We start from the raw sequence: 26,546 nt of genomic DNA on the forward strand, positions 1-26,546 counted from the left end.
TCTCTGAATGTTTATTTCTACTTGTTGGGAATTTTGACATAAAGATTTAGAGATTGTTGGTAGTAGAATCAGCCACAAAACTTCTCCTTTGCCCTTGCAACTAATTTAGGAAAAGATTTTTAAATGGATTTTAGGATAAAGGAAGTCAACTACACAGCCAACTCAATAAATGTGAAAAGAATGTTTTATTCCTCAAATTTAATCAGTATAAACCCTTCATGCCCTTCTGAACTTATGTATTCCTTTCCTACTCAGGATGTTAAGGCACTTCACAGAAATAGCCCATCTGATTTACCTGAACCCACAGGATTAATTTAAGATTAATCAGATAAACATAGATTAAAACCGTTAATATCAAAACGGCAACTCTGTAAAAAACTTATACCACCAAAATGATTGACCTAGAATACCAAATGCTACCTCTTGTTATTTTCAGACCAACACTAAATATGCAGCATATAAAAACGTGCTTTTTGTTTCTTAAAGCTAGACTTCATGATCCCAGTGCTAACATAGTCTCCAAATGAGGGTTTGGCCTCAGTCAAAATATTCTATTAATCTAATCTGCTTTTCAGCTATAACCCATATGCATGAAAGTATGAAATATGGGTGTGGCAAAATAGTTTCAGGTAGTCAAACACTCTTTTTTATTCAGGAACTTTAAATATTTAAAGTACACAACCAGAAATTTTAAGCCATTCATTCATATCTTTTGTCTCTTTCATCACGTCAGTGATTGTTGTGAATTTTGCTTCTGTAACATCTCTCTTATCTATTCCCTACTCATCATTCTCACTTCTACTTCCTTAGCTCAGCTACTTTTCTAGCTTGGACCATTGCAGTAGCCTTCTAACTGGTGAGTCTTCCTGTCTTTTTCAGTTCTTCTCATCTCCCTTGCCCACTGCTCTTGGAAGGATCTTTCTGGGGCACCTGGGTGGCTCAGTCGGTTAAGCGTGCCACTTTTGATTTGGGCTCAGGTCATGATCTCAGGGTCATGGAATCAAGCCCCCAGTCGGGCTCTGCGCTTAGTGGGGAGTCTGCTCGAGATTCTCTCCTCTCCCTCTGCCCCTCCTGCTCCTTCTCTCTCTCTCTCTCAAATAAATTTAAAAAATCTTTTAAAAAAAAGGATCTTTCTAAACCTCAGATTTGATCATTTTATTTTGTACTTGAAAGTGCTTAATGGGTTCCCATTGCCTCTGGTATAAATTCTAAATTCATTAGCAAGGCACGGAGGCCTCCTGTTATTTAAAGCCAGTTTTCCTTTTTCATCTTGTTTAAAGTTGGATCTCCCTCCCTCCCTCTCACACTCTGCACTCCAGCCTACAAAATCCCTTTTGCTTGCTCCCTGGCATTCTGCTTTTTCACAGCTCTGTCACTTGGTTCACAGTGCTTCCTCTATTCACCTTTTTTTCCTTTTATCTCCTTGCAGGCTATTTCTTTATCTTTGAAAATTCCAGTAAAGGATCCCTTGCTCCATAAAGTTTTTTTCTCAATCCCATATGTAGAATGGAATAGTCTCTTCTTTGTGTTTATTCTTCTCACTAGGTGCTTGGACATGCCTAGTCTCCCTCCTTATCGGACTCCGCTGATGGAATGAAACACTCTGTCTTGTGAATGCTCTTCTGTTACAGTGCTTGGGGCATACCTTGTCTCCCACTCTCAGGGTGTAAGCTCCTGACAACAGGGTCTCCTCACTTTTGTGTCTCCAGGTCTTTGCCTATGTCTAAAAGACATTTAGAATATATTCTTCAAATAAATTTTAAATATTTTATTCTCCAATTTTCCTAGCATCTTGAATACTATTCACAATGCACAGATCTTAGCCTCTTGAATAATCGTTCAAAATTATTTTTGTTGCTGGAATTCTATTTTCAGCGTCTTTCACATTTGCAGTACTTGTGATTTTTCAAACTAATAATTAAAGAACATGCATCCTCTAAGCTTTCAAAACAAATGGATCATGGCATCCCGAAATAAATATTCAATTTGGGATAAAAATACAGGTGAAAATAATGAAAATTTGATTACAAGTCCATTTTACAGATCATGAAAGTAACTTAAAGATCATTTATTATTCTTACTATGCTTCAAATCACCTGGAACATTTGAAAAACTACAGATCCCTGAGTCCCATTCAGAATGCCCTTTGTGGAGCTGGGAAATCTGTACATGAAACAAAACATTCAAAAATATTCTCCAAGTGATTCTAATCCCGTCAGTCCCTAAAATAGCATTAGGAAATCACTGATTTAAGAGATCTGAGGTGAATTTGATACATAGCGAAGATAAGAAACTACATTTTCAAAGAAAAATCACAAATAATTTAACAATGATTAAAACTCCAATTTATTTTTTAACACCTCTTACCAGACATATAGCTAAAATTCTACAGAATTTGAAAATAAGAATTACTCTTCACTAATCCCATCCTTTTTTTCCTTTATGTTGCTGTCCCTGAAAATGCTATACTACTTAAAGGTGCTGTGAACAGCATAGTTAATGTCAGGTAATATTTCCAAGAAGATTTTGATGAAATTTAAAAATACATGATTTAAAAATATACAATTTGTATATACAAATATACAAAAATACACAAACACATACAAGAATACAATATATACTTGTTGCTTGATAGTCAAACCTTAATTAAAGAATAGGTTACAGTAGCATGACAGCTGTCTGGTCTCATGATTACTGTGTGATTTTAAAGAAAAAACAGAAACATCACAGAAGTACTCTTGCAGTTTGAAATTTCTGGGATTAAGCCAATTAAACCGCTTCAACATTGTCAACAAAAGAATGAACTCGTGGGACACCTGGTTGGCTCAGTGTGTTAAGCGTTTCGGCTCAGGTCTTGATCTCATGGGCCATGAGATTGAGCTGGCATTGGGCTCTGTGCTCAGCTGGGAGTCTGCTTGAAAATTCTCTCCCTCTGCCTCTCCTGCCTTCTCTAAAATGAGTTTTAAAAAAAAATGAACTCCTTTTGGTATTCCTCTTCTCATTTTTAAAAAAAATTTATTTATTTATTTGAGATTGAGAGAGAACACGAGAGGGGGATGGGCAGAGGGAGAAGCAGACTCCCCACTGAGTGGGGTCCAATGTAGGGCTCAATCTCAGAACCCTGAGATCATGACCTGAGCCAAAGGCAGGCACTTAACTGACGGAGCCTCCCAGGTGCCCCTCCTCTTCTTATTTTAAAATCCATGTACCTTGTGTACCCTATAACCAAAAAATAGGAGCTCCAACTACATTTAAAGTACTCCATGCTGGTTCTGAACTCTTTCACATTAGTAATTTGTTTCCATCTCTAGATTCGAGAACATACATTCCTATGTTTCTTTCATGGGCCTGACCACTGAAGACCTCAAATGTTCCTAACTTTCTTAACCCTGGGTTACCAATTACAATGCAAATAGGTCATTGTGTAATAGGGTGATCAAAGGGTTGGACCATACATCTTAACATGGAAAAGAGGTAATGCCAAATGACTCATCTAATAAGAGGACTCACTTTTTAGAAAAGTATTTGTTTAGTTTGCTCATGTTTATATCCATGGTTTCTAGAAATTAAGAAAGGTAGATTACTGCGAAAGAGCAGTCTATCTTTGATTCCGCAAAACTCTGTTTTGAGCTCATTTTTACAGTACAAATTAGATTGTAAGGCTCTGATACAGAGATGATGAGCACTAAGTCGAGTGGCCCCTTCACAGCAACCTTGCCCTTTCCCTGTCTCATTCTCATTTTCCCCTAACAGAGTTCTGTGTAACACCCCAAAACAAAGCATTAGTAGGAGGAAGATGATGACTTCTCAGCTCAGAATGAATTCTAAAGACCTTACCATGGACTACCAGGCCCTGAAAACCTGTTTCCCTCTGAGATATTTCTCACTCATCTCTTACTACCTTGCTCTTTTACTGCCTCCACTCCTGATCCTCCAACTGCCTTGCCCTTCATCAAACACACCAAGCACATCCGGTCTCAGGGCATTTGCACTTCCTGTTTCTGCGTCTCCACGGTACTGAGCTCAGATCTCTTCTTGGCTCCCTTCCTCACTTCATGCATGAGCTCTATGCTCAATGTTACCCGCTCAGAGAGGCTTTTCCGACCACACTATAAAATAAATACTCTGTGCCCACCACCCTTCTCTGTGCACACAACCTGCTATATTTTCCCTTTCCTGACCAATTACATAATTGTTTGTCATGTGTCTCTAGCCATTGGATTTTAAGTTCAGTTAAAATAGAGACTATGTCTGTCTCTTTCTGTCTCAAGATAACTCTTTAGAGGAAGAAGTAGGTTTAAATCATGGCCAAGATGAATAATCACGATAGTTCTATTGAAAGAACAGTTAGGGAAGGTGAACAACTTTTAGAGTGTCCAGATACCTACCTTTTAATTTTGCATGCCAACAGGTAGAGTTGCTGGAATTTATAATATAAAGTATAATTTGTTGAATTGTGGGGTTGATTATATTTACATCCACACACATATACTCACAAACATATACTGTCTTTCTGTCTGTAGCAAATTTGTTTTTCCAACTAGGTTTACTTGGAATTTTGTGAAATATATTTCCTTTCCTTTAGTCTGTATGAGTGGTGGGTTGAGTAGTGGGGCAGGGGAGAAGGTGGCAGAATGTGAAAAATGCCACCATAAAACTATCATGCATGTGATTGACTTACAGATTCAACAGATTTGACTTAAACAGTCTTGTTTTAAACAACCACCAAACCAATGCTGTTCTTTAGGAATGCAAACTATCACACTATGTCCGTCTTAGTTTGGAAAATTCTCTGTCAGTAGTAAAGAATTCAGACTTCCACTCAGCCTTCCAGCATAGTAAGAAGTACATATAATTTAGTGACCAAATCCCATGTCAGCCATTGATTAGTTGAATGACTTTTGTTACAAAACAATTTTTAAGTCCCATTTCCTTGATTTGTAAAATGGAAATAAAGATAGCTACCCCAAAAGACTATTACAGAAATCAAGTGTGTCTGTATATACACACATATTTATAACATGTTTATATTACATGCATTTAGTGTGTGTATATATGTAAAGCACCACATAGTAAGTTTTAAAACATGCTCTGCTTAATTAAAAATGTAGCATACACTTTAGATGTGTCCTTGAATAGTGTAAATAGCAGCCTCTTCTCGAGGAGAAGAATAACATTCGCTATTTGTTCTCTCATTACAGGCTTATGAAAAAATTGCTTACCTTCTCACCAACTTAGGTAAGTCCGTTTTTACTTCGCTCCTTCACAAAAGAATAACATAGGGGCATATCAGTCTGTAGTTGCTTCACGTACTTTAGCATTTTTCATGTCAACTTCAGTTATGTAAATTGTCAATCAAAATGGAAGACATGCGTGGGAAGTTGGAGCAAATTGCATAACTATAGAGAGGCAGTGTATGTAGCTACAAAATCTCCTTCTGAAATTATTAGCAAACCTAGCTCTCCCTACGTGGGAGTACTTTTGTCCTCCTACCTTTTCAGTTTTTTGGGGTTATCCCCCAATTTTTATTTTTATCAAAATATGTTACTACATGTACACAATTTAAAAGGCAAAATAGCATTAAGAAATTTGTAATTAAGGGGTGCCTAAGTGGCGCAGTTACACGTCCCACTCTTAGTTTCAGCTCAGATCATGATCTTAGGGTCCTGTGATCAAGCCCTGTGTAGGGCTCCACGGTTAGCATGGAGTATGCTTGAAATTCTCGCCCTCTCCCTCTGCCCCTCCCGCTTGTGCTATCTCTCGCTTTCTAAAATAAATAAATAAAATCTTTATAAATTTTTCCATCTATAACTCATGACATAGTATCTATGGATTCATAACTATTAATTAATAATTAGTGGACTGTTAATTTAAATTAACAAAAACATTAATATTTTGTTTAAAATAATGACATTGTGTGCATAGATGTAAATATATATGCTTAATATTTGAATATTTATAAATACATACATAATAAATATATATGGCATTGTATTCTGTGTGATTTTTCAGTTTTGTCAAACAGAAGTCAATTCAGGAACAAGAGCACATATATCAAGAAAATAGTAACAGTAAAATCAGATGTCGCCATGATAGTATTAGGCAAACCAGAATTTAATATCTGTTTGAGTGGGAAGGAGAGACATCATACCGATAAACACTCTGTCAGTTCAGTATAACAGTCATGATTTCTGTACATCTTTTTATAAACCTTCAAAATATAGAAAGCAAAACATGATAGAAATACGAACAAAACAATACAAAACAAAACAAAACAAAAAAAACCTGACTAATCCACACTCAAATACCAGCCAGGATATAAAATATTTTAATATCATAACTAACAATCTTCTCTTTATATATATAAACTGTCTACTTAACAAAAAAATATATATTCTTTCTAAACACTTAATACATAGACGAAATATATCCAAGTAATTTGACCACAAATGAAACCAGCTTTTTTGCTCCCAAGCAGAAATCACACAGGAACATTTGTGGATTATGATGCAATAAAATTAGAAATGGAGATCCAAAAACAAACTACACAATGGGGATTATTTTAAATCTGTATTCTCATTTCCAGATAAGTTTTGCACTAAATTTACAGACTATTTAGAATGAAATGTGAAAACACAACCCACCAAAACCCTGGAAGAATGTGGGCTCTCCTGGATGCTCTCACTAGTGCCCACCCACCAGTCAGCCTTGGGGATGCCCCACAGACGCCTGTCACTTCTCATACATTTTCTAGTTGGGCTTGGAATCCCCCAGGACCTACTCCTATTCTGTGGCTGGATCATGTACACATGTTGGCCCACCTTTTCCTTAAATCAGATCCCATCTGTTTTATGTCTTCCTTGAATTCTTTAATTATATGAGAATATACATTAGCTGTGCATACAGATCTTCTGTCATTATTTGGATACTGCATGGGAGCAGAGGCTGCAGTCCGCATTGCCATCTTAATTCAGTCTCTTGCATCGTTTTGTTTTGTTTTGTTTTGTTTTGTTTTGTTTTGTTTTGCTTTAAGAGTCATAGAAACATAAGATGTGAGAGTAGATAGGTTCTTGAAATCATCTTGTCTAAACTCCTTGTTTCATAAATGTTAAAACTATCGCAGAAAAATGTGAAGTGATCTATCTGAGATTACCAGAAAATTAGGTATAAAAGTTGAAATAGGAGCCCAGCTCCTAAGACTGAGGTAGCCCTCTTTCCTCTTTACCATTCTACTTCAGTCTGCACAAAATATCCATTCTTCAAAGAACTCTGTAAATAATTTAGGTCCTTATTCAAGCATAGACAGTTTTGAGTGAAGGACTGATCCAATGTACATGGTTACTTCCAAATGACAATAGCAGACAGAATCTTGAAAATCTTTATATACTATTAATAACAGAAATCCCATTTTTGTAGCTATGGGGAAAGTCTGAAGATTTTACCATTGAATCCTTTTATCAACTATGTATGTACAGCCGACATTTATCATTCACATTTTGCAGATGCAGACCCTAGAATTCAGAGACACCGAGTGCCTCGTAGAACTAGCAAATGGCTGAACCAGAACACGAACGTGGGGCTTCTGATTCTATCTCTGTATTTCTTGTTATTCACCTCCTCTTTATAAACACACCCTGTTTTCCTTCTAGAATATCCTCGAACAGAATCTGAGTGGGAAAACAGCTTTGCTTTGAAGATGTTCCTCTTCCAGTTTGTTAATTTAAATAGTTCTATCTTCTATATTGCTTTCTTTTTGGGGAGGTAAGTCGACTTTATGTACATTATCTTTGCAGAGTGAAAAATACGGCCAACAGTTCCATTGTCAGTTTGTTAATAGAGATGGCAAATTCTTGTCCCCTGCCTTGGAAAACTGCTCATCAGTCTTCACATGTGTTTTCCACCAAAAGACGTCTAAGTACAGTGCTTCCAGCTGCCACTACCAATTAAAGTTGGCATAAAAAAAATAAAACCAGTGTACCATGCTTGGGTTGGATTATGATTATCCGATCATCAGAAATGGTTTTGTTAAATAAGAAAATGATTTTTGTGTAACCCTAGGTTATAGTCCCTTATTGTGGAAACTTCTCCTACCTATCACGTTAACATTTTTTTGTATGTTTGCTGCCCGGTGTGAAAAAGAATCATATTAAACTATGCTTAACACTCCAGCCAGTGCCATGGAAACATACTAATGTTAAACTAAACAATTCGGCACATTACATTAATATTCATTAGCTAGGTCAACAAAACGTTAAAGATTTGCAGGTGAAAGTGGAAAATTTCTTTCGGTTGTTTTGTCTGTACTTTCTCACCCACTGGGGGGTGAAAATTGAATTCACAACCACTTTTTCCTTTTTAAGTCAGGTACTTTGATGTGTAAGCATGGCCAAATTTCGCAGTTTGGGGACAAGATGCACCAGTGAACATTTATGTCTACCTACCCATGCATTAGTAGATGTTCTTCAGTCAACCCCACATAAATGCTAATGAATTAAAATGGCTTTTTACAGATTTGTAGGCCACCCAGGAAATTACAATAAACTTTTTAACCGGTGGAGACTGGAGGAAGTAAGTAACCTTGTAAGGGTGGGTACGGGATTGGGCGTGGATATGGGCCAATGACCATAGGAGGGAAGCAGGTGGGAGGAGAAAGAGAGAGAGAAGGTGGGTACACGGAATTTCAGGCATGCTCAAGACACACTTTTGGTAGACAGTTCTTATGGGTTCAGAAAGAAAAGGAACTACATCTTTCAAAAAAAGGATATGAATTTAAAGGTTAAACCCCCAAATCCTGACCTCAGCTCTTTAATTTTCTATCAAACCCATTTCTTCCATTCACAAAGCTCAGAAATTTAGCTCCAGAGATTTTTCATTTTGGAGGAATTATTATAATCTATTCTATGGGTTTTTGAACTTTTAAATATGCTAGGTTTCCTTTCAAGCAGGGAAACTTCGTCCAAAAGAAATCTTACTTGAAACACCAATCTATAAAGATATAGATCTGCATCTTCCAAGTCTTATAGTTTTTTATTGATTTAAAATACGTATGTCATGGGAACAAAAGGTCTAGTATTGCTAGATCACAGGGTTAGGCAGGTTGTATATTGTCACCGAGACTGATATATGGTCCTCCGAAGTGCCAGTGCCTACCTATAGTCTATGAGCCCACTTCCTCAGACTTTCACCAACAAAAACATTTTAATTTTTACCAATATAACATCTAAAAGATACCTCCTTTTGATTTCAGCTCCTTTAATTATGAGTGAGATGGAGAATATTTTTCATGTTTGTTGGATATTTTCTATTTCTCTCTATATGTGCTATTCTTGTTCATTTCCATTAGACTATATTCTCTGTCCTAAAAATTTATAAACTGATAACATTAGGCTCTAATCTTTCAAATTTGCTGCAGATAGGTTTTTCATTTTCTTGTATGTCTTAATTTTGTTTTGATAATTTTTTTTTAATTTAAAATTTTTATTTTTCATTTAAAATATCACTGCTATTAGTAACTTCGGGCATTTATATCATGCCAAAAAACATGGTTTTCATTCTAGAAATTTAAAAAAAACTCACATTTGTACTTTCCACTATTTTTTTTTAAAATATTGATATCTTTGGGGCGCCTGGGTAGTGCAGTCGTTAATCGTCTGCCTTCGGCTCAGGGCATGATCCCAGCGTTCTGGGATCGAGCCCCGCATCAGGCTCCTCCGCTGGGAGCCTGCTTCTTCCTCTCCCACTCCCCCTGCTTGTGTTCCCTCTCTCACTGGCTGTCTCTATCTCTGCCAAATAAATAAATAAAAAATCTTTAAAAAAATAAAATGAAATAAAATAAAATAAAATATTGATATCTTTGGTGCATCGGAAGTTTATTTTCATGTAAAGAGTAATCAAGATTCTTGCCCCCCCCCAAGTTGGCAGTCACATATTTCATTAATAATACATTTTTTATCACTCAGCAAAATTAGATTTCAAGATTTATCATATTCTGCATCTTGAAAAACATGTCTATTTCTAGACTCTGTTCAGTCTCAATGGTCAGTTGTTTATTGCTTCTGTAGTTCAAAATTGTTTTAATTATTCTAATGTAAAATCCAATATAATATGTGGTAATATTAGTAGGAGGTCATAATTTAGAGAGAGTCTAAGAAAAGTTTCCCTGAGAAAACAGGTATTTCCAGTCTCTATCTAAAAAGTTCCCCCAAACTTAATGGAGTCCTCATTGATATCGTCTCCCTACAGCCTTCTAGTTGATTGGAATACATGGAGAAAACCTAAAACTTCCTAAGAATAACATGCTCTACATCATAGAAACCTGAGCTCACCTGTTAACCTTGCTACCTATTAATTCGTTGCCCTTAAGTTAATCCCTCTGAATATCTGTCTCCTCATCTGTAAACTAGCAGTAGTTATACCTAGGTTGCAAAATTGTTTACAGATAAGAGATAATTTGCATAACACAACACAACCCCTAGACTTTGGAAGGCACTCTATAAATTGTAGCTGATAGTTGTCAATGATCTGTCTCCACAGCCACCCGGGTATTTTCCCCTTAGGCAAAAACAGGTGGAAGGCCTTCCATAATTTCAGGCCTCGAGGAAGTCCCCAAATCAAACTTGGAGTTTTCACTCATAGCCCAGAAGTATGACTATATCTGCTAAAAGGCTTTCATCTACTCAGTTTGGCACCCAAAGCTTACTTTTTATCAGGAGTGTTCAACTGTGGGGAACAGGCAGGTAGATTTGCATATTGATGCCATTTTAGAAACTGCTGTCACCAATAATTTTGTTTAATTGGATATTTTTACTCTTAAGGGTAAAATTATTGGAAGTCATGTTTCTTCTTTGGGAGCCCCAGGGGAATAGTTCTAATACTGGTATCAGGAAAAATGTTTCATAGCCATCCTAGATATTTTCCACAATATATATGGAATACATAATGGCCATATTTTCTAACAAAAGATTGTTTATTTTGGAAAAAACCCATCGGTGAAATGAAAAATGTGGGTTTGCGATAGACCCTAGAAATTCTAGAAGTGTATACATAAATACACATAATGGAACATACAACAGCATTTCATCTCAGAATTCAGTCATACAACAAGCATTTATTGACGCATACTCCATTCCAGGCCTCTCTGGGGTAATACAAATGAAGAAGTCCCTTTCCTTTCTTGATGATGCTAATAATCCCGAGAGAAGAACTTAACCATGTTATGTAATAAGTATTGTGTCTTTGGAGTTTGACGGTCTACATTTTAATTCTGCCCCACCCTAATGCCTGATCTTAATATCTCTAAGTCTTTTGTAGATTGTGATAGGAATAGCTATCTTGGTAGGATTGGTGAGACGTGGATAAAATTGGATCATGCATGTAAAATCCCTGGCACAGGGGCGCCTGGGTGGCTCAGCTGGTTAAGCATCTGCCTTCGACTCAGGTCATGATATCAGGGTCCTGGGATCAAGCCCCCCCATCAGGTTCCCTGCTTAGCGGGGATCCTGCTTCTGCTTCTCCTTCTCCCTCTGCCATTCCCCCCTCACCCCCTTTATACTCTCTGCCTCTCTCTGTCTCTGTCAAATAAATAAATAAAATATTTTAAAAAATAAAAAATAAAATAAAATCCCTGACACAAATAATGGTAACCATTATAAAGAAAGCAAAAAGTACTGCAATTTTATTTAAAACATTTATGAACTGGCTATCCTGACCTTTCCTCATACTATACTGTATAATACCTCACATAAATATTTTAAGTAAATCTATATAAAAATGTTAATAATGATTAATATTTAATGAGTGCTTACTATATGCCATCACCTTCCAGCAATTGTTGCTAACTGTTCTACATGTATTAATGTAAAAATTCTATTATTACACTCACCTTGCAGATGAGGAAACAGAAATTTAGGCAAGTTATATAATTTGCCTACAAGTATAGAAACAAACTTATAAATTGATGAAGTCATCAATTAGATTCGGCCAACCTAGCATCAGAGCCTGCACTTTGAACATTGTGCTTTCCAGTCACCATGGGGATAGCATATAGGCAAAACCAAGAACGTAAAGGAAATTGACTTTGATAAGAGATTGCTGAATGGTTGCTGACTAGCACATGTAAATTGGATTTAGAGTAAACATACCTCCTGTGAAAGGAACATGAGTATCAGAATCTGATAGTCCTATGTGCCACTGGGCTTCATCATCTACAAATGAAGAGACCAACATGCATCTTATGAGGTTCTCAGGAGGAGCAAATGAGAAAAATATGTGAAGACACTCAGCTATGGGTTGTCCACAGTCATATGATTTTGGAGGGGTGCAATGGGAATGAAAGCCTGGTTGTCCTACATACTCATCAATGCCCTTTTACTCATTCTAAGTATAGGCTCTTTTACCAAATGAATTTTAGAGTATTGAAGGACTGGATTTTGATCAAAGGAACCATTATTTGAGGAAGGCAGACCCACAAAAACTGTTGGATCCCTTTCTCTGCCCTATAAATCACCAAGTCATGAAGGCTCAATTTCAACAAAATTATAAATTGCCTGTCATTCAGCCTTCCCGCTTTGGCCTGCGATTGTGGAGAATGAGCCAATGGTCTTCTTTTTTTCCCTCTCCACATAATAATATGCCTTGGTAAGCCAGCCTTTCAAGGCAACAAATACATTGGGTAAATAGAAATCATGTTTGGCGTTATGTACAAGAGCAAAGGATTGGAGTGCAGGAGACCAAGGCATTCAATTCCATACCAACAGTCAACATCATATGACCTTGTACGTGTTAATTTACGTCTTTCGGTCTCCATAAAAATGAAGATTTCATCTTGCAGCTGTGATCTATGCCTACGCCTGCCTCTGTAGTTTAGTAATTATTCTGTCTCAGACATTCTTCGAACCCATTTATCATATGTATGTGGCAGAGCTCAGGGGTCCTAAATTCACCCTAGAAGGAAGAGACATGCTTAAATGGGAGAACCGAGACTTCTCTACACAATGAAAATTGTGGCAAGCGCTCTCTCTCTCTCTCTCTCTCTCTGACTCAGTTTAGGGAGTTTTAAATTACTGGGCTGGAACCGGAAAACCAGGCTCTTCGTGTCCTAATTATCTGTTCCCTTTGAAGTCCCACTGGTACCAATTTGATAGAAATAGAAACTGTGGATCAAAGCTATAGTGACTATTGTTCTTATGAGCAGGACGTGAACCCATTTCTAAAGAAACAGACCCACGCTTTCCTACACAAGTATCTTCTACAGTACAAAGTTTTCAATCAAAACATGTCGATTGCAATTTTCCTTGTAATCACATTTTTGTTTGTGGGGGTTTCTAATGCTAACAGTTATTGGACATCTGAAAAAGCAGAGGAGCACAAGAAGGCAAAATTGGGATCATACTGACAAGGCATTCTGTGGCATGTTTTTATCACTTAAAAATACATTCTAGGGGCGCCTGGGTGGCACAGCGGTTAAGCGTCTGCCTTCGGCTCAGGGCGTGATCCCGGCGTTATGGGATCGAGTCCCACATCGGGCTCCTCCGCTATGAGCCTGCTTCTTCCTCTCCCACTCCCCCTGCTTGTGTTCCCTCTCTCGCTGGCTGTCTCTCTCTCTCTGTCAAATAAATAATAATAAAAAAAAATACATTCTAGTTTATGTAGTAGATATTCCCTCTCCAGGATATAGACCTTAACACCTGCCTCCTATCTTGAGGATGGGCTAGATTTAATTCACTTCAGAAAAGAATAGGGAAAGGGAAAAATGAGTAACTTTAGAGTAGAAATACCTGGCAAACTTTGTACCAACAAACTGATGAAGATTAATGTCACTAATGGTGTCTGTGGCTATCATGTAACATCTGGGGGGATGTGGTGAAATTTACGTCTGTGATCTTCCTCCATCCTCAAAACACATAAATCCAGTCTCAGCACATGAAAACACCAGATCATGTTGGTTTCTCAGCTTTGACAAACATACCTTGATAATATAAGAGGCAATGGAGGGAACTGGCTGAAGTGCGTATGGGCATTCTCTGTACTTTCCTTGCAAATTTTCTACACATTTAAAATTATTCTACATCAAAAAGGTTATTTTGAAAGAACATATTATAAACACTTAAACATTTTTCTATTTCCTGATTGTTAATAGATACACAGTATTCCGGAGCACTCATTAAATGGGATCATGCCTAATACAGAGGTTGGCAGGTAGTAAGTGCTCATTAAAAGATAGATTTGTTATTTGTGGAATATAAGAAACAGCACAGAGGTTTCATAGGGGAAGGGAGGGAAAACTGAATGGTTGTTCTTCCAATAGGGAGACAAACCATGAAAGACTCTTAACTCTAGGAAACAAACAGGGTTGCTAGAGGAGAGGTGGGTGGGGGGATGGGGTAACTGGGTGATGGGCTTTAAGGAGGGCACGTGATGTGATGGGCCCTGGGTGTTATACACAACTGATGAATTATTGAACACTACATCTGAAACTAAGGATGTACTATATGTTGGCTAATTGAATTTAAATAATAAAAAAGATTTGTTATTATTGATGTTTTAATTTTGATCAATATTCCACTCTAATTACTGAAAACTTCCCTATCAGATGCCCTTATACATGCTATTCCTTCCTTGTTTTTATTTTCTTCATGCACTGAGAGTGGGTGGCCTGGCTTTAGAATTCGCTGTACGGTTTGAAGGTGGGGACGTGCAACCAACTGACAAGAGCAAGACCATTGTTGTTGCTCTGTTTCAGTGTCATCCCAGTGGCTGTTTGATAGACCTCTGCCTCCAGATGGGCGTTATCATGTTTTTGAAGCAAATATGGAACAACTTCATGGAACTGGGATACCCGTGAGCACTTTATTTTTAAACTTGCCTTATACATAGTTACAAAAAAGAAAGATAGAGGTAGTGGGACTAGTTCTTAAGAATGGGAGCCTATTAGACAGACAGGTATGAGTTCAGTTCCTGCTCTGCTGTTCACTCAATGTGTGACCGTGTGTGAGTGAGTTAACCTTGCCGAGCCTCAGTTTTCACATCTCTTAAGAGGGGATCAATGGCTATATGCACCTCAAGAAAACATTCGTGAAGAATAAAGGAAATAGTGGATGTCAAGCATCCAGTACTCTGTTTAACACGTTAAGATGCTTGTTGCTATTCTTAAAGCACTGTTGACAATACAGGTTCTTGAGGAGAAGAAGAACTTTCTGGGTTCTTCTGGCCACCAAAAGACCAAGGTTGTTGTTGTTTAACAAAATCAGCCTCCATTTTTGCTCCCCCTCTTAAAAAAGAATAAAACAAAAATAAAATTCTGGGTAGGGAGGTCTTATACACTTTATTACATGAAAAAGTTATTAGAACAGGATTGATTTCACAAAACAATAGCATTCTATTTTGTCCCTTTCGACAGGGTTTAACGTCTGTGGAATGCTGACATAAAGGCTGTTGAATGCCTACTTCTATATCTAATAACATAGATTACTCTTCCAAATACACTGAAATACAGTTTATGTAAAACAATGTGTTATGGAAGCTTTGAGGCCTAACCAAGGTTAAAAGCGTGACTATTTTGAGGAATTTCTTGACTGTGGAAGAACTAGTTAATTGATGATATAAATAGCTTAGGCTTAGTCATCTGATTATACCGTGATTCTTTCTCCTTGTTGGCCTACAAATGGTGTCAGGACATTGCAGAGTAGAGACTTTAGGGCTGGAGAAGTGATACCCACCCTGAAATCTGCCATAAACTATTGTGTTAAGTTACAGGCAGTCTTAGCACATGGACTATGACATAACTGAGACCTGCTTCAAATTCCTTCTCTGCCCCTTGCTTCTAATTTAAAGACGCTTCTAATTTACTTGACCTATCTGTGAGATTTTTTTTTTATTTATAAAATAAGGGAGGAGATTACAAGAGATGCCCAGTGGTCTTTAAACCTCATCAATAAATGACAGAACCTTTTTGTGAAGAGATTTTTATACAGATCTTCAATATTCAAAACAGAAAAAATAAATCTCTTGTAAATGAAGAGAGCATAGGGATGAAGGTTTGGGGAGCCTGGTCCATTGTTTGTATCCCATCCTATCCCTGGCCCATCTGTTTGAGACACAGGGTTTGGGAACATCATTTGAAAATAGCTGAGGAGATACGGTAGCAAGTGCCTGCCACAGGATCTGACGTGCTGTGAATGAAATAGCTTCATAAGCACCGTCAAGATATAGTCGTCATTATAGCGTTAAGAATGATTCTTACTGTTGTCATCGTCCGTGTGCTTCTGTACATAGCATACACTTGGGATGGCACATTTTCACCATGACCTTGCCCAAGTGGTCAGCCTGGATTGTGTACCATGGTAAGGGACATCCTGTTGGTGTTTTTCCAAATCTAGCAGGAGTGGACCAAGCAATAATTTTGAAACTTTTATAACTTAGTTCTCTTTTTTAAAGTAAAATCTTAAGCAGACTGAAGGAAATAAAATTAAACCAAGCAGGCCTACCTCAATCTCAACACCCAGCCCCTTTTCCATCTTCTTGAGGTCCCAGAGGCAACCTCCATGGGACGTACACTGAAGAACTACCTACCTCTATGCTGGTTCTTCCAACACCCACTGAGTTCTAGGTCCATGATTAATTACTACTGAGAGATGGGATACGCTGTGAGATTCACTTCATTCTAGAGGTAATGTTCATCTAACTCTTCAGAAAATTAATTGCCCAGAAGTCCCCACTACGGGATATTTCTGAGTCCCATAATTTCAAGACTGCCCCTAAGCTAGGGAAATAGTGTTGGTAATTCCTTTCCACGTCTTTTAAATGGACTCAGGTACAGATCCATTGCCTGTAAATTATTGTTCACCATAGTGCTGAATGTAATTGTTAATACTCAAACCCTTCATGTTCATAAACTCACAGAGGTAAGTAGACTTACTAAAAGTCACATGGCTCGTGCATTGTAGGGTGGGAACTAGAACCTGTTATCTCTTGAAACCTTACCTAGGGCTCAGCTATTCAATATGGAACATGCTTTTACCCGTGTTCAGAGAGCACAGCCCAGAAGATTTTGGGTTATGAGCAATGAAGGGCTCAGATCCAATCACAACAGGCACCATAGAAGTTTAAGTATGTGTAGAGGTTGATGGGGTGGGGGGAAGGAATCATACAAATGGGTGGTTGTCTAATAAGTACTGGAAGCACTTAAGTGTGGGGGGGGATGAATTCCCAGATACATATGTAGATGTGGGCAAGGTCTAGGAAGGCTGAGGCCAATTCCCACCTCCTAAACTTGGAAGTTGAGACCATGCAAATATCTTCAATTCCCAGAAATGCTTAGTGTACACCCAGGGTAGTGGTATTTCTCTTCTCTTAACACACTATAAATTGTTCGCCATATGCTTGTAAGAGCTCAAAAGCCCCTTGTCTGCTGTGTGATGTAGGTTGATCCAGAACTGGTGGTCACGACATAAAATCAAGCGGGGAATACAAGATGCATCCATACCTCAGTGGGAAAATGATTGGAACCTGCAGCCCATGAATATTCATGGACTGATGGATGAGTATTTAGAAATGGGTAAGGAGAGAAACTTCTATACGGCTATTTGGCCTTCTTGATATTTTTTTTTTCTTTACACAGGCTCTGGTTCAAGAGAGAAAACCATCTCTCTCCTTTCCAACCCCAAGCATCCTAAAATACCTTTCTACCTTTATCTCAACATAACTAGAGAAGATATTAAAACAGTGTCCTTGGAAGGTTCACAAATTCTGTCCTTTGTTAGCCATAACATTTGACCAGAAGGAAGGGTTTTCTCATAAGTAGAACACCTAGCTTTAGTGCAGATATTTTAAAAGGAATAAAATAAATCAGCGCCCATTCCTTTGTTAAAAATATACCATCCTGCCCAAATAAAGCGATGATTATTTCTTGCAATAAATCTTTGCATGGACCTGGAGTGATTTTAGCTTCATTGAGAAGCCCTCTTATTTATATTAAGAAAAGGAAGATTCTCACTCCAACTGTTAAAATCTTTGTGTGTTGTCTTCACATTTGCTTTTTCTCTGGCCTTTAGTCTTCTTGTCTATAAAAAGAAAGGAAAAGATTAGGTATCTTGGGTCCTAAAGCTCTAAAGAGCTCAGCATTTTTCTTCAAGGCCTCCTCTTTGACTTCTTACTCGCTCTTCCTTCATGCTGCATGGTATAGTGATGGAAAGCAAATACACTTTCAATCCATTGAGATCAGAGTTTAAATGCAGGTCTTAACATTTTTTGCTGTCCACCCTTTAGCAAGCTTACTTGACACATATGAGCTATAGTTATCTCAACGGCCAAATATGATGAGCATATTTACCTTGTAGGGATATTGAAAGGATTAAAGGCAATTTATGTGAAGCACCTCCTAGGGCCCAAAGAAAGCACTCAAGAAACTGTATTGTTTATATTACTAATTTTGCAGTGCTGTCCCTTTACAGTTTTACAGTTTGGTTTTACGACCATCTTTGTTGCGGCTTTTCCTCTGGCCCCTCTTTTGGCTTTGTTAAACAATATCATTGAGATCAGGCTGGACGCATACAAATTTGTCACCCAGTGGCGGAGGCCTCTGCCGGCTCGAGCGACTGACATAGGTAAGATTCAGGAATTAAATGGTTTTTTTGCATTGCTGAGGCCAAGAAGAGCCTTGATCTAAGCACCATGTGGGTTTCCATTGTTGGGGCTCCCTTCCAACTATAACAAAGATCTGAGGAGGTTTGATTAATAAAATCATGAAATGAACACTAACTTAGTTGAGAGTATGTTTATACTAGAAATGCTATTTCATGAACTTGTTTATCACTAAAAATGATCTCATATACGTTTTTCCATGCTAATAAGTATAGCTCTGCTTCATTCTTCATAGTGACTGCACAAATTTCTATGGCATGTTATATAACATTTCTAAAAATCATCCCTTTAACTAGAGATGCTTAGATTGCTTCAGTTTTTTCTATTATGAGCAACACTGAGGTAAACATACATCTTCGTACATACTTTGTCTGATTTTTTCCTCAAGGTAAACTCCTAGAGTGGACCTCCTTTGCAAAGAGCATGTCCATTTAATTTTTTTTATATTTAAAATTTTGATGAATAATTTCTCATTATGTTCTCCAGAAATATCATGCCAATTTATACTCCTAACAGGTGTAATAAGGGTTATTTTTTTTTTTTTATTGGTGTTCGGTCCTCAACAATCTGAGGACGGAAAAAATGATATCTTGTTATGTTTCCTTGCATTTTTATAATTATGAGATTAAATATATTTGTATTTCTTCTTTACTGTTTATGACCTTAGGCTATTGTATCCGATTCGGTACGTCTTTATCTCTATGTTCAGAATATTAACCTTTGATATATGTGTTGCAGACATTTTCGAATGCTGGTTTTTAACCTTTTACTCCATCATGAATAAAGTTTTAAAATGTGTATATAATCACATTGATATATCTCTCTTATGGAGAGATTTATTTAATAACTCTCTTACAGAGAGTTATTATTTATGGCATTCTTAGAAAGGTCCTTTAGAACTCCCGATTTTTCACCGTGTTTTAGTTGTTGTTTTATATTTTAGATATATGGCTGTTATTTGGTTACCTGTTGGCATTTTATGATTTTATTTAAATTGTTGATCTAACTGGAATTTGTTGTTAACAAAGGGGTTGAAATTGAGATCCAGCTTGGTTTTTTTCCCAAAAGGTAGACAATTTTCCCAAAACCATTTATTAAATATTCTATCTTTCTTAACTTCTTTGAATTATCTCTATTATATGAAATTCTATATCAACTTAGATATAATTCCAGAATCTCCATTCATCTGACTACTTATTTTTGGCATACTGTTCTAATAAACTAGCTCCGTAACAGAAATTCTGAGTATGTGAAAAAGCAAATTCATACTTTTCCTTTTCCTTTTTGAGAATTTTCTGGCTAATATTGTAATGTTACCTTTTTAGTTAATTTTACTCATATGTATATTCCACAGCTAACAAATTTCATTAAAATATACTAATCTGTAGAGATTTAATGCTATTCAACTTGAGTTCCCATTTTTAAAACAATTATTACTGTTATTTAATTTAGATATATTTATTATTTCATTATTAAAATAATATAAACACATTAAAGAAATCTAGAGAATAAATCAAAGAGGAAAAAAAAAATCAAACTCCCTTTCCAGCTTTAGTTAGTGTTTATTGCACTTTCCAATGCAAAAAATATTATTTTTTTAAACTTTGCTACGTTATCTTGCTCAAGCCAGACCACACAAAGTTATAAAAAGAATTAATATTCATTCTCCACTCTTTGCCTTTCCCTTCAACCTCAGGGAATCGGTGATATCAATTAGGCATTATACTTTGTCAGTGTTTTTCTTGCTTATACAAATATCCAAAAAAAAATGCTTGTTTTTGGATTTTGCAATTTTTTTCTTCATGAATATCCTCCAGCTGAAAACATACTGGCATAATTCATTTTAATAGTTTAATAATACTCATAATATGGTTGTACTATAAATTTTATAGTAATTTACTTAGTTTTCCCTTTGTTAAGCAGGAGTAAGCATACATAAATATAGGTATAGACAAATATAGGATACATATAGACACAGACATAGATATTATATATATCGTGTATCACATATCCATAGATGTGTGTGTACAGTGTATCTGTAGTACAGATCCCCAAAATAAGGCCTGCTAGATTAAAATGTATTCATGTTTTAATTTTAAAAGATATCAGATTAATCACCACAAATATTAAAATAAGTCATACTTCAAACAACCATGTTTGTTTTGTTCACTGTTTGTATAATCCCTAAGTAGCAGGGGATGGCCTAAGTCTTTAAAATCTTCTACAATCTGGTAGATTTTTAAAAAAACCTATTTTTTGAAGGCTGTTTCTCCAAATACTAGTAATTGAAAAATTTTTAATAGATTTATTGATCATTTACAATTCCATACCAAATTACTTGTTTGTATTCTTTGCCCATTTTTCTCTTGCCTTATTAAAATTTAGGACATTTTGTGCATTTTGTATAATAACCTTTTTCTAGTTTTTGTGAAGCTAATATTTTCTCCCTGGTGATTGTTTTCTTTTCACCGAATACTGTTACTTTTGTAAAAATAAATGTTAAATTTTGATGTATTTGAATATTTTTATGAATTCTGACTTCCTGTTTCATGACTTTTTATGTCTTATGTCTTTTTTATTTTTTTATTATGACTCAATATAATGAAAAATTATAAAGATTTTGAAAAACAAAGAAAGGGGTTGGCAGAGAGAAAGTTGCCATGCTATCCAGTCTTTAGTACTTTTGAGTGTTTCTTTCCAGGACTTTTTTTTTTTCATATCAATGTGTTTAAAGCTAAGTTTAATCTTATTTGAAGCATCAGTTTTGACTGTAACCAATAGTATGTGGATGCCGTATACAATTTCAAAACCTTTTTTGTACATCTGTATGCCGGATTGGAAGTCAACTAGTGATTTCCAGGTCTTGACACCAGACTTCTACATGTTTGTATTTTTACTTTAAAATGTACTTGAATAAATTCCCGATATTTTAATTTTCAAATCTCTCTAGATGAGGTCTACCTTCCCTCTGCGGAAAGCGTAGTCAGTGGGTGTCTGATCTGTAGTGAGATATTGTACTAAGAAAGTGAATAAGGGACAGAGCTGTAGCCCCAACAGAAGGAAAACATTGTTTCCAAAGAAGAGTCATTAGAGGGTTTTAATTTTTTTTGCATTTCATTCCCCATCTCTACTCTTTCTCCTACTAGGAATCTGGTATGGCATTCTTGAAGGAATCGGTATACTGGCTGTGATCACCAATGCATTTGTAATTGCTATTACATCTGATTACATCCCACGTTTTGTCTATGAATACAAATACGGCCCCTGTGCAAGTCGTTTTGAATATGGTGAAAAGTAAGGTTGAGATTCATACATTTTTCTGACGTGTTTCATGTTTGTGATTGAAATGGGAACTCATTGGGAAGATCTGTTCTGTGACCATTAAGGGCAGTGTTTTTGATCATTGTACTTACAGTGTGCTCATTGGATGAAATGAAGCGGGATAAAAAGGGCGACGGTGCTTTTTTACGCAACTAATTTTAGAGTCTGTCTCTGTTTTTACTTGTAAATGCATCACTGGTATCCAAATGTTAAAACCATTATAATGTATTTAGGAGTTAAATTCAGAACTGGAAGAGTTGTTAGAAATCATCCAATGCAGTCTTCTGACGATATAGATGGGAAAACTGAAGCCCACACTGGTTAATCAAATCACTTTAGGGAATAAAGCTAGTTTGCAGGGAGATACAGAATGTGAAGAATTGTGAGCTACGTGACAAGAGTTTTCTTTCCTTTTTTTTTTTTTTTTTTTTTTTTTGTTAAAGATTTTATTTATTTATTTGAGAGAGAGAGAGCACAGCCAGGAGTCAGAGGGAGAAGCAGACTCCCTGCTGAGCAGGGAGTCCGACGTGGGGCTCAGTCCCAGAACCCTGGGATCATGACCTGAGCCCAAGACAGGCACTTAACTGACTGAGCCACCCAGATGCCCCTTTTCTCAAAAGGAATTTATAACTAGGAATTTTAAGGTGCAGAAAATGCTGCCCTGGATCTTTGTCTTTTTTTTTGTTGTTGTTACTAAAATTTGAGTCCACACTTCAGAGCAACATTTCTCAACCTCTGTGCTATGGACATTTTAGACCAATTAATTCTGTTCTGGGGGGGAGGTGGGGGCTATTCTATGCATTGTAGGATACTCAACAGCATCCTTGGCCTCTACCCAATAGATACAAATAGCAACCTCCCTATTCCGCAAGTTGTGACAACCTAAAATTGCAAAATGCCCCTGGGGGACAAAATCACCCAGTTTACAAGCACTATTTTAGGGGAAATGGGTTTTGCACATCTTTTCTTCTTTGAAAGCAAGTATTAAGAGAGAATGCAAGAGAGCACTGGACTTGGGAAACAGAAATGGGAGTTTCAGCTGGAGATTAGCCTTAGGTGTGGCAGTAGTGAGAGGAGAAGCCATCTTCCCCTCGTGCCTCAAGAGCGGCTTTGGGCATGCGTCTTGTTTAGATGCAGGGCAAGTGCCCCAGGAACCTGAGCTATGGTTTAAGATGAAATCAACCCTTAGCTCTACTGATGGACTGATGTTTTTCTCAGAACACTGAAATGCCTTTCTGAACATAAATATGTCAGTTTTTCAAAGAGATGTAATAAAGACATAAAATATATTTTGGAACCTTGTCAAGGGACTTTAACTTAAAATTAAGTGCCCTAGCCCTGGGTGCCTCAGCCGTTAAGTGTCTGCCTTCGGCTCAGGTCATGATCCCAGGGTCCAGGGATTGAGCCCCGCATCGGGCTCCCTGCTTGATGGGAAGCCTGCTTCTCCCTCTCCCACTCCCCTTGCTTGTGTTCCCTCTCTCGCTGTCTCTGTCTTTCAAATAAATAAATAAAATCTTTTAAAAAAAATTGAATGCCCTAGGTTCAAATTCTAACTCTGCCTTTTTAAAAGGCACATCGTCAATCTGGACCTATCCTAAAGAAACGGTGTCTAAAGTAGCATTTTATAAACAATAAAAGACTATATAAATAAACTGGTTTTAGTATTAATAGTGAAAAAAACAAAAAAAGTCTCTTTTGTCTTAATTCAAAACAGTCTAGAAGCAGATTTTAAGAGTTTATAATATGTAGGCAAATTTGTCAGCCCTCTTCCTTAAAAGCATTATTTGCTACTGTCTTTGTCTCCACCTAGTGGCAGGTGAAAATGAAATTGGTTGGTTATCTGCTTTGTTTCCTTTTCAAGTCCTGCCTTTCAGGGAGATAGCACCTGACGCCTCCTCCATATTCAATGACCAGATGTAGAATAACTTCAAGAAGAGATGTGGAGGGCTTACATGAGGTTGAAAGCACACATTTCTAGGGCCATCGTGTTATTTAATTTTTTCCAGGTATATTTAGGAGTGATTCATTCAGATCAGAAATTTTCAGACCAAGTTAGCAAAAGAACAAAACGGCAGTGGAGAGGAGGGTATTAGCAAGAGAGCAGTTGGGATGATAAATCATGGGGTCTGAGATGGACAGGGAACGGAGTGAAACAAGTGTGGTCCCTGTGCTTTAGAATTCAGGGGTTAGAATGAGATAGATGGACATTCGAATCCAGGTTTTAACAACTGTTTATCCTGGGCAGTGACTCTCAACATGGGATCTGCAGGTCTCCTTCAGGTTGTTTTCGTAATAATACTAAGATATTATTTGCTTGTTTTGCCATATTGACATTTGTACAGATGGTACAAAAGTGATAGAGGATAAAATGTGCCGGTGGCTTCGCATAACTGAAGGCAGTGGTACCAAAAATGCTAGCACTGATTGTATTCCTCACCATTGTAGAAGTACCATTTAAAAAGCACGAGTAAGAAAACTCAGAATGCCCTTGAGGAAGCAATAATAATTGTTATGTTTATCAAATCTCCACCTTTGAATAAATGTCTTTTCAATATTCTATTTGACAAAATGCAAAGTGTGGCAAAGCTCTTCTGCTACACACTAAAGTGTGGTGATGGTCGTCTCAGAGGAGAACACTTGCATGACTGTTGGATTTGCAGACTACACAAAATTTTTTTAAAGATTTTATTTATTTATTTGAGAGTGAGTGAGTGAGAGAGCGAGCATGCGTGCACAGAGGGAGAGGGAGAAGCAGACTCCCTGCCGAGCAGAGAGCCCGACGTGGGGCCCAATGCCAGGGCCCCGAGATCATGACCTGAGCTGAGGGCAGACACTTAATGGACTGAGCCACCCAGGCGCCCCGACACAAAATTTTTTTAGCAGGAAATAGTGATTGCTAGATAAACTATGATTATTCAGACTTGGGTATTTAGGAGGCAGTCTTCTAGAAATGGACAAAACCAGCTTGTCACTTGAGGGAAAATAATTGACAGTGTTTGTTGCCTTTAATAAAGGTCAAGTTTTGAAGTGAAAATCAGAATTTTGGATAATTTTATCTACCACTGAGCTTGAAAGGTTCCCAGTACTTACAGATTTTTTTCCCTGATAAAAATCAGTGGTGATATTAGCAATTATGATTTTCATGGTCTATAGTAAAAATATACCAACATTTGGAAGATCTGCATAATTCGGGAAACACATATTTCCCAAGTGACCCATATTTAATGTCACAAAATCATGCATGGATAAAATATGAATTCAAAGTACAAGATGGACCTGTGGATTTTAATGTAAAATCCATTATTGATACTTTAAGACTCCACATTGTGGTTAAACTTTAAAAAATGACCACAGGTGGGGCGCCTGGGTGGCTTAGTCGTTAAGCATCTGCTTTCGGCTCAGGGCGTGATCCCAGCGTTCTGGGATCGAGCCCCACATCAGGCTCCTCCGCTGGGAGCCTGCTTCTTCCTCTCCCACTCCCCCTGCTTGCGTTCCCACTTTTGCTGGCTGTCTCTCTCTGTCAAATAAATAAATAAAATTTTTAAAAAAAAGACCACAGGTAGACCTTTGGTGTAATGTCAATGAAAAATATCAATGATTACTTGAAATGCTATTAAAATATCCTTTGTTTCAAGTACTTAATTATGTAATTATCAGATTCTCTACTTATTCTTCAACCAAAACAACATATTGCAACCAGATTTAACACAGAAACAGATGTGAGAATCTAACTGTCTTTTATTACGGCAGACATCAAAGGATTTGCAAACATGTAAGACAATGTCATTCCTCTCACTTCATCTTTTGGAACAGACAGCTATTTTTCTTTAAAAATGTGCTATTTATATCAACATGTAATAGATTTGATAAAGTATCTTAAATGAATTAATAGGTAAATATTTTCTAAATTTCTGTTTTAATTTCTAATGTGTTAAATACCAATGCCTATACCTCTCTGTAAAAAGCTCCTTGAGATTCTCAATAATTTTTAAAAATGTAAAGGTTAGCTGAGATCAGAAATTCTGAGAATTATAGGCTTAGGAGAAAGTTATTTAGTCTCTGTAAAACTTAGTTCTTTAATCTCTTTGATGGAGATGATAATATATATGTTCTAAAGCTCTAAGGTTATTGTAAAAGTTAACTCTGACCACAATTTAATACCTCACCACCAGGACAGGGATTTTAACCTGTTTTGTTCATCGTCAAATGCCAATTGTCTAGGAAGTTTTCTAACGAATTATAGGTCCTCAATAAATATATATTGAAGAAGTTAATAAATCACAAAGACACGTGTTGATCAATTGGCTGCTTAATTACAGTTAGCCAGATAGTGTGATATGCGTCTATATTTATAAAACATACATTTATAGAGTTTTAATGCATGGGAAGTAATTTACACAATGCCAAGTGCATAGTAAACACTTAATAAACGTAAGCCAAATGAAAGCAAGGAAACAGTGGACAAGATTCTGTCTCATTGGGGTAAAATTACAGATTAATGGAAGTTAAGAGATAGAATCAGAGAGCTGAGTTGCTAGGAATTTGTAATTAAAATGGAAGGAATCATAGCACTTATTGAATCCTGT

The 26,546-nt window shown here is 36.9% G+C and overlaps 1 protein-coding gene across 1 annotated transcript in view; it reads left to right on the forward strand.

Moving 5' to 3' along the window:
* Positions 1-26,546, forward strand: part of ANO3 (anoctamin 3) — a 394,322-nt gene that overhangs the window by 354,665 nt on the left and 13,111 nt on the right. The window contains exons 19-25 of the mRNA XM_026512215.4: positions 5,202-5,238; positions 7,650-7,761; positions 8,511-8,568; positions 14,741-14,838; positions 17,421-17,554; positions 18,450-18,602; positions 21,786-21,933. Of these exons, the coding sequence (XP_026368000.2) occupies positions 5,202-5,238; positions 7,650-7,761; positions 8,511-8,568; positions 14,741-14,838; positions 17,421-17,554; positions 18,450-18,602; positions 21,786-21,933 (740 nt within the window). The remainder of the gene's footprint in view (positions 1-5,201; positions 5,239-7,649; positions 7,762-8,510; positions 8,569-14,740; positions 14,839-17,420; positions 17,555-18,449; positions 18,603-21,785; positions 21,934-26,546) is intronic.

Source organism: Ursus arctos, unplaced genomic scaffold, assembly GCF_023065955.2.
Source record: "Ursus arctos isolate Adak ecotype North America unplaced genomic scaffold, UrsArc2.0 scaffold_23, whole genome shotgun sequence".
Classification (NCBI taxonomy): domain Eukaryota; kingdom Metazoa; phylum Chordata; class Mammalia; order Carnivora; family Ursidae; genus Ursus; species Ursus arctos.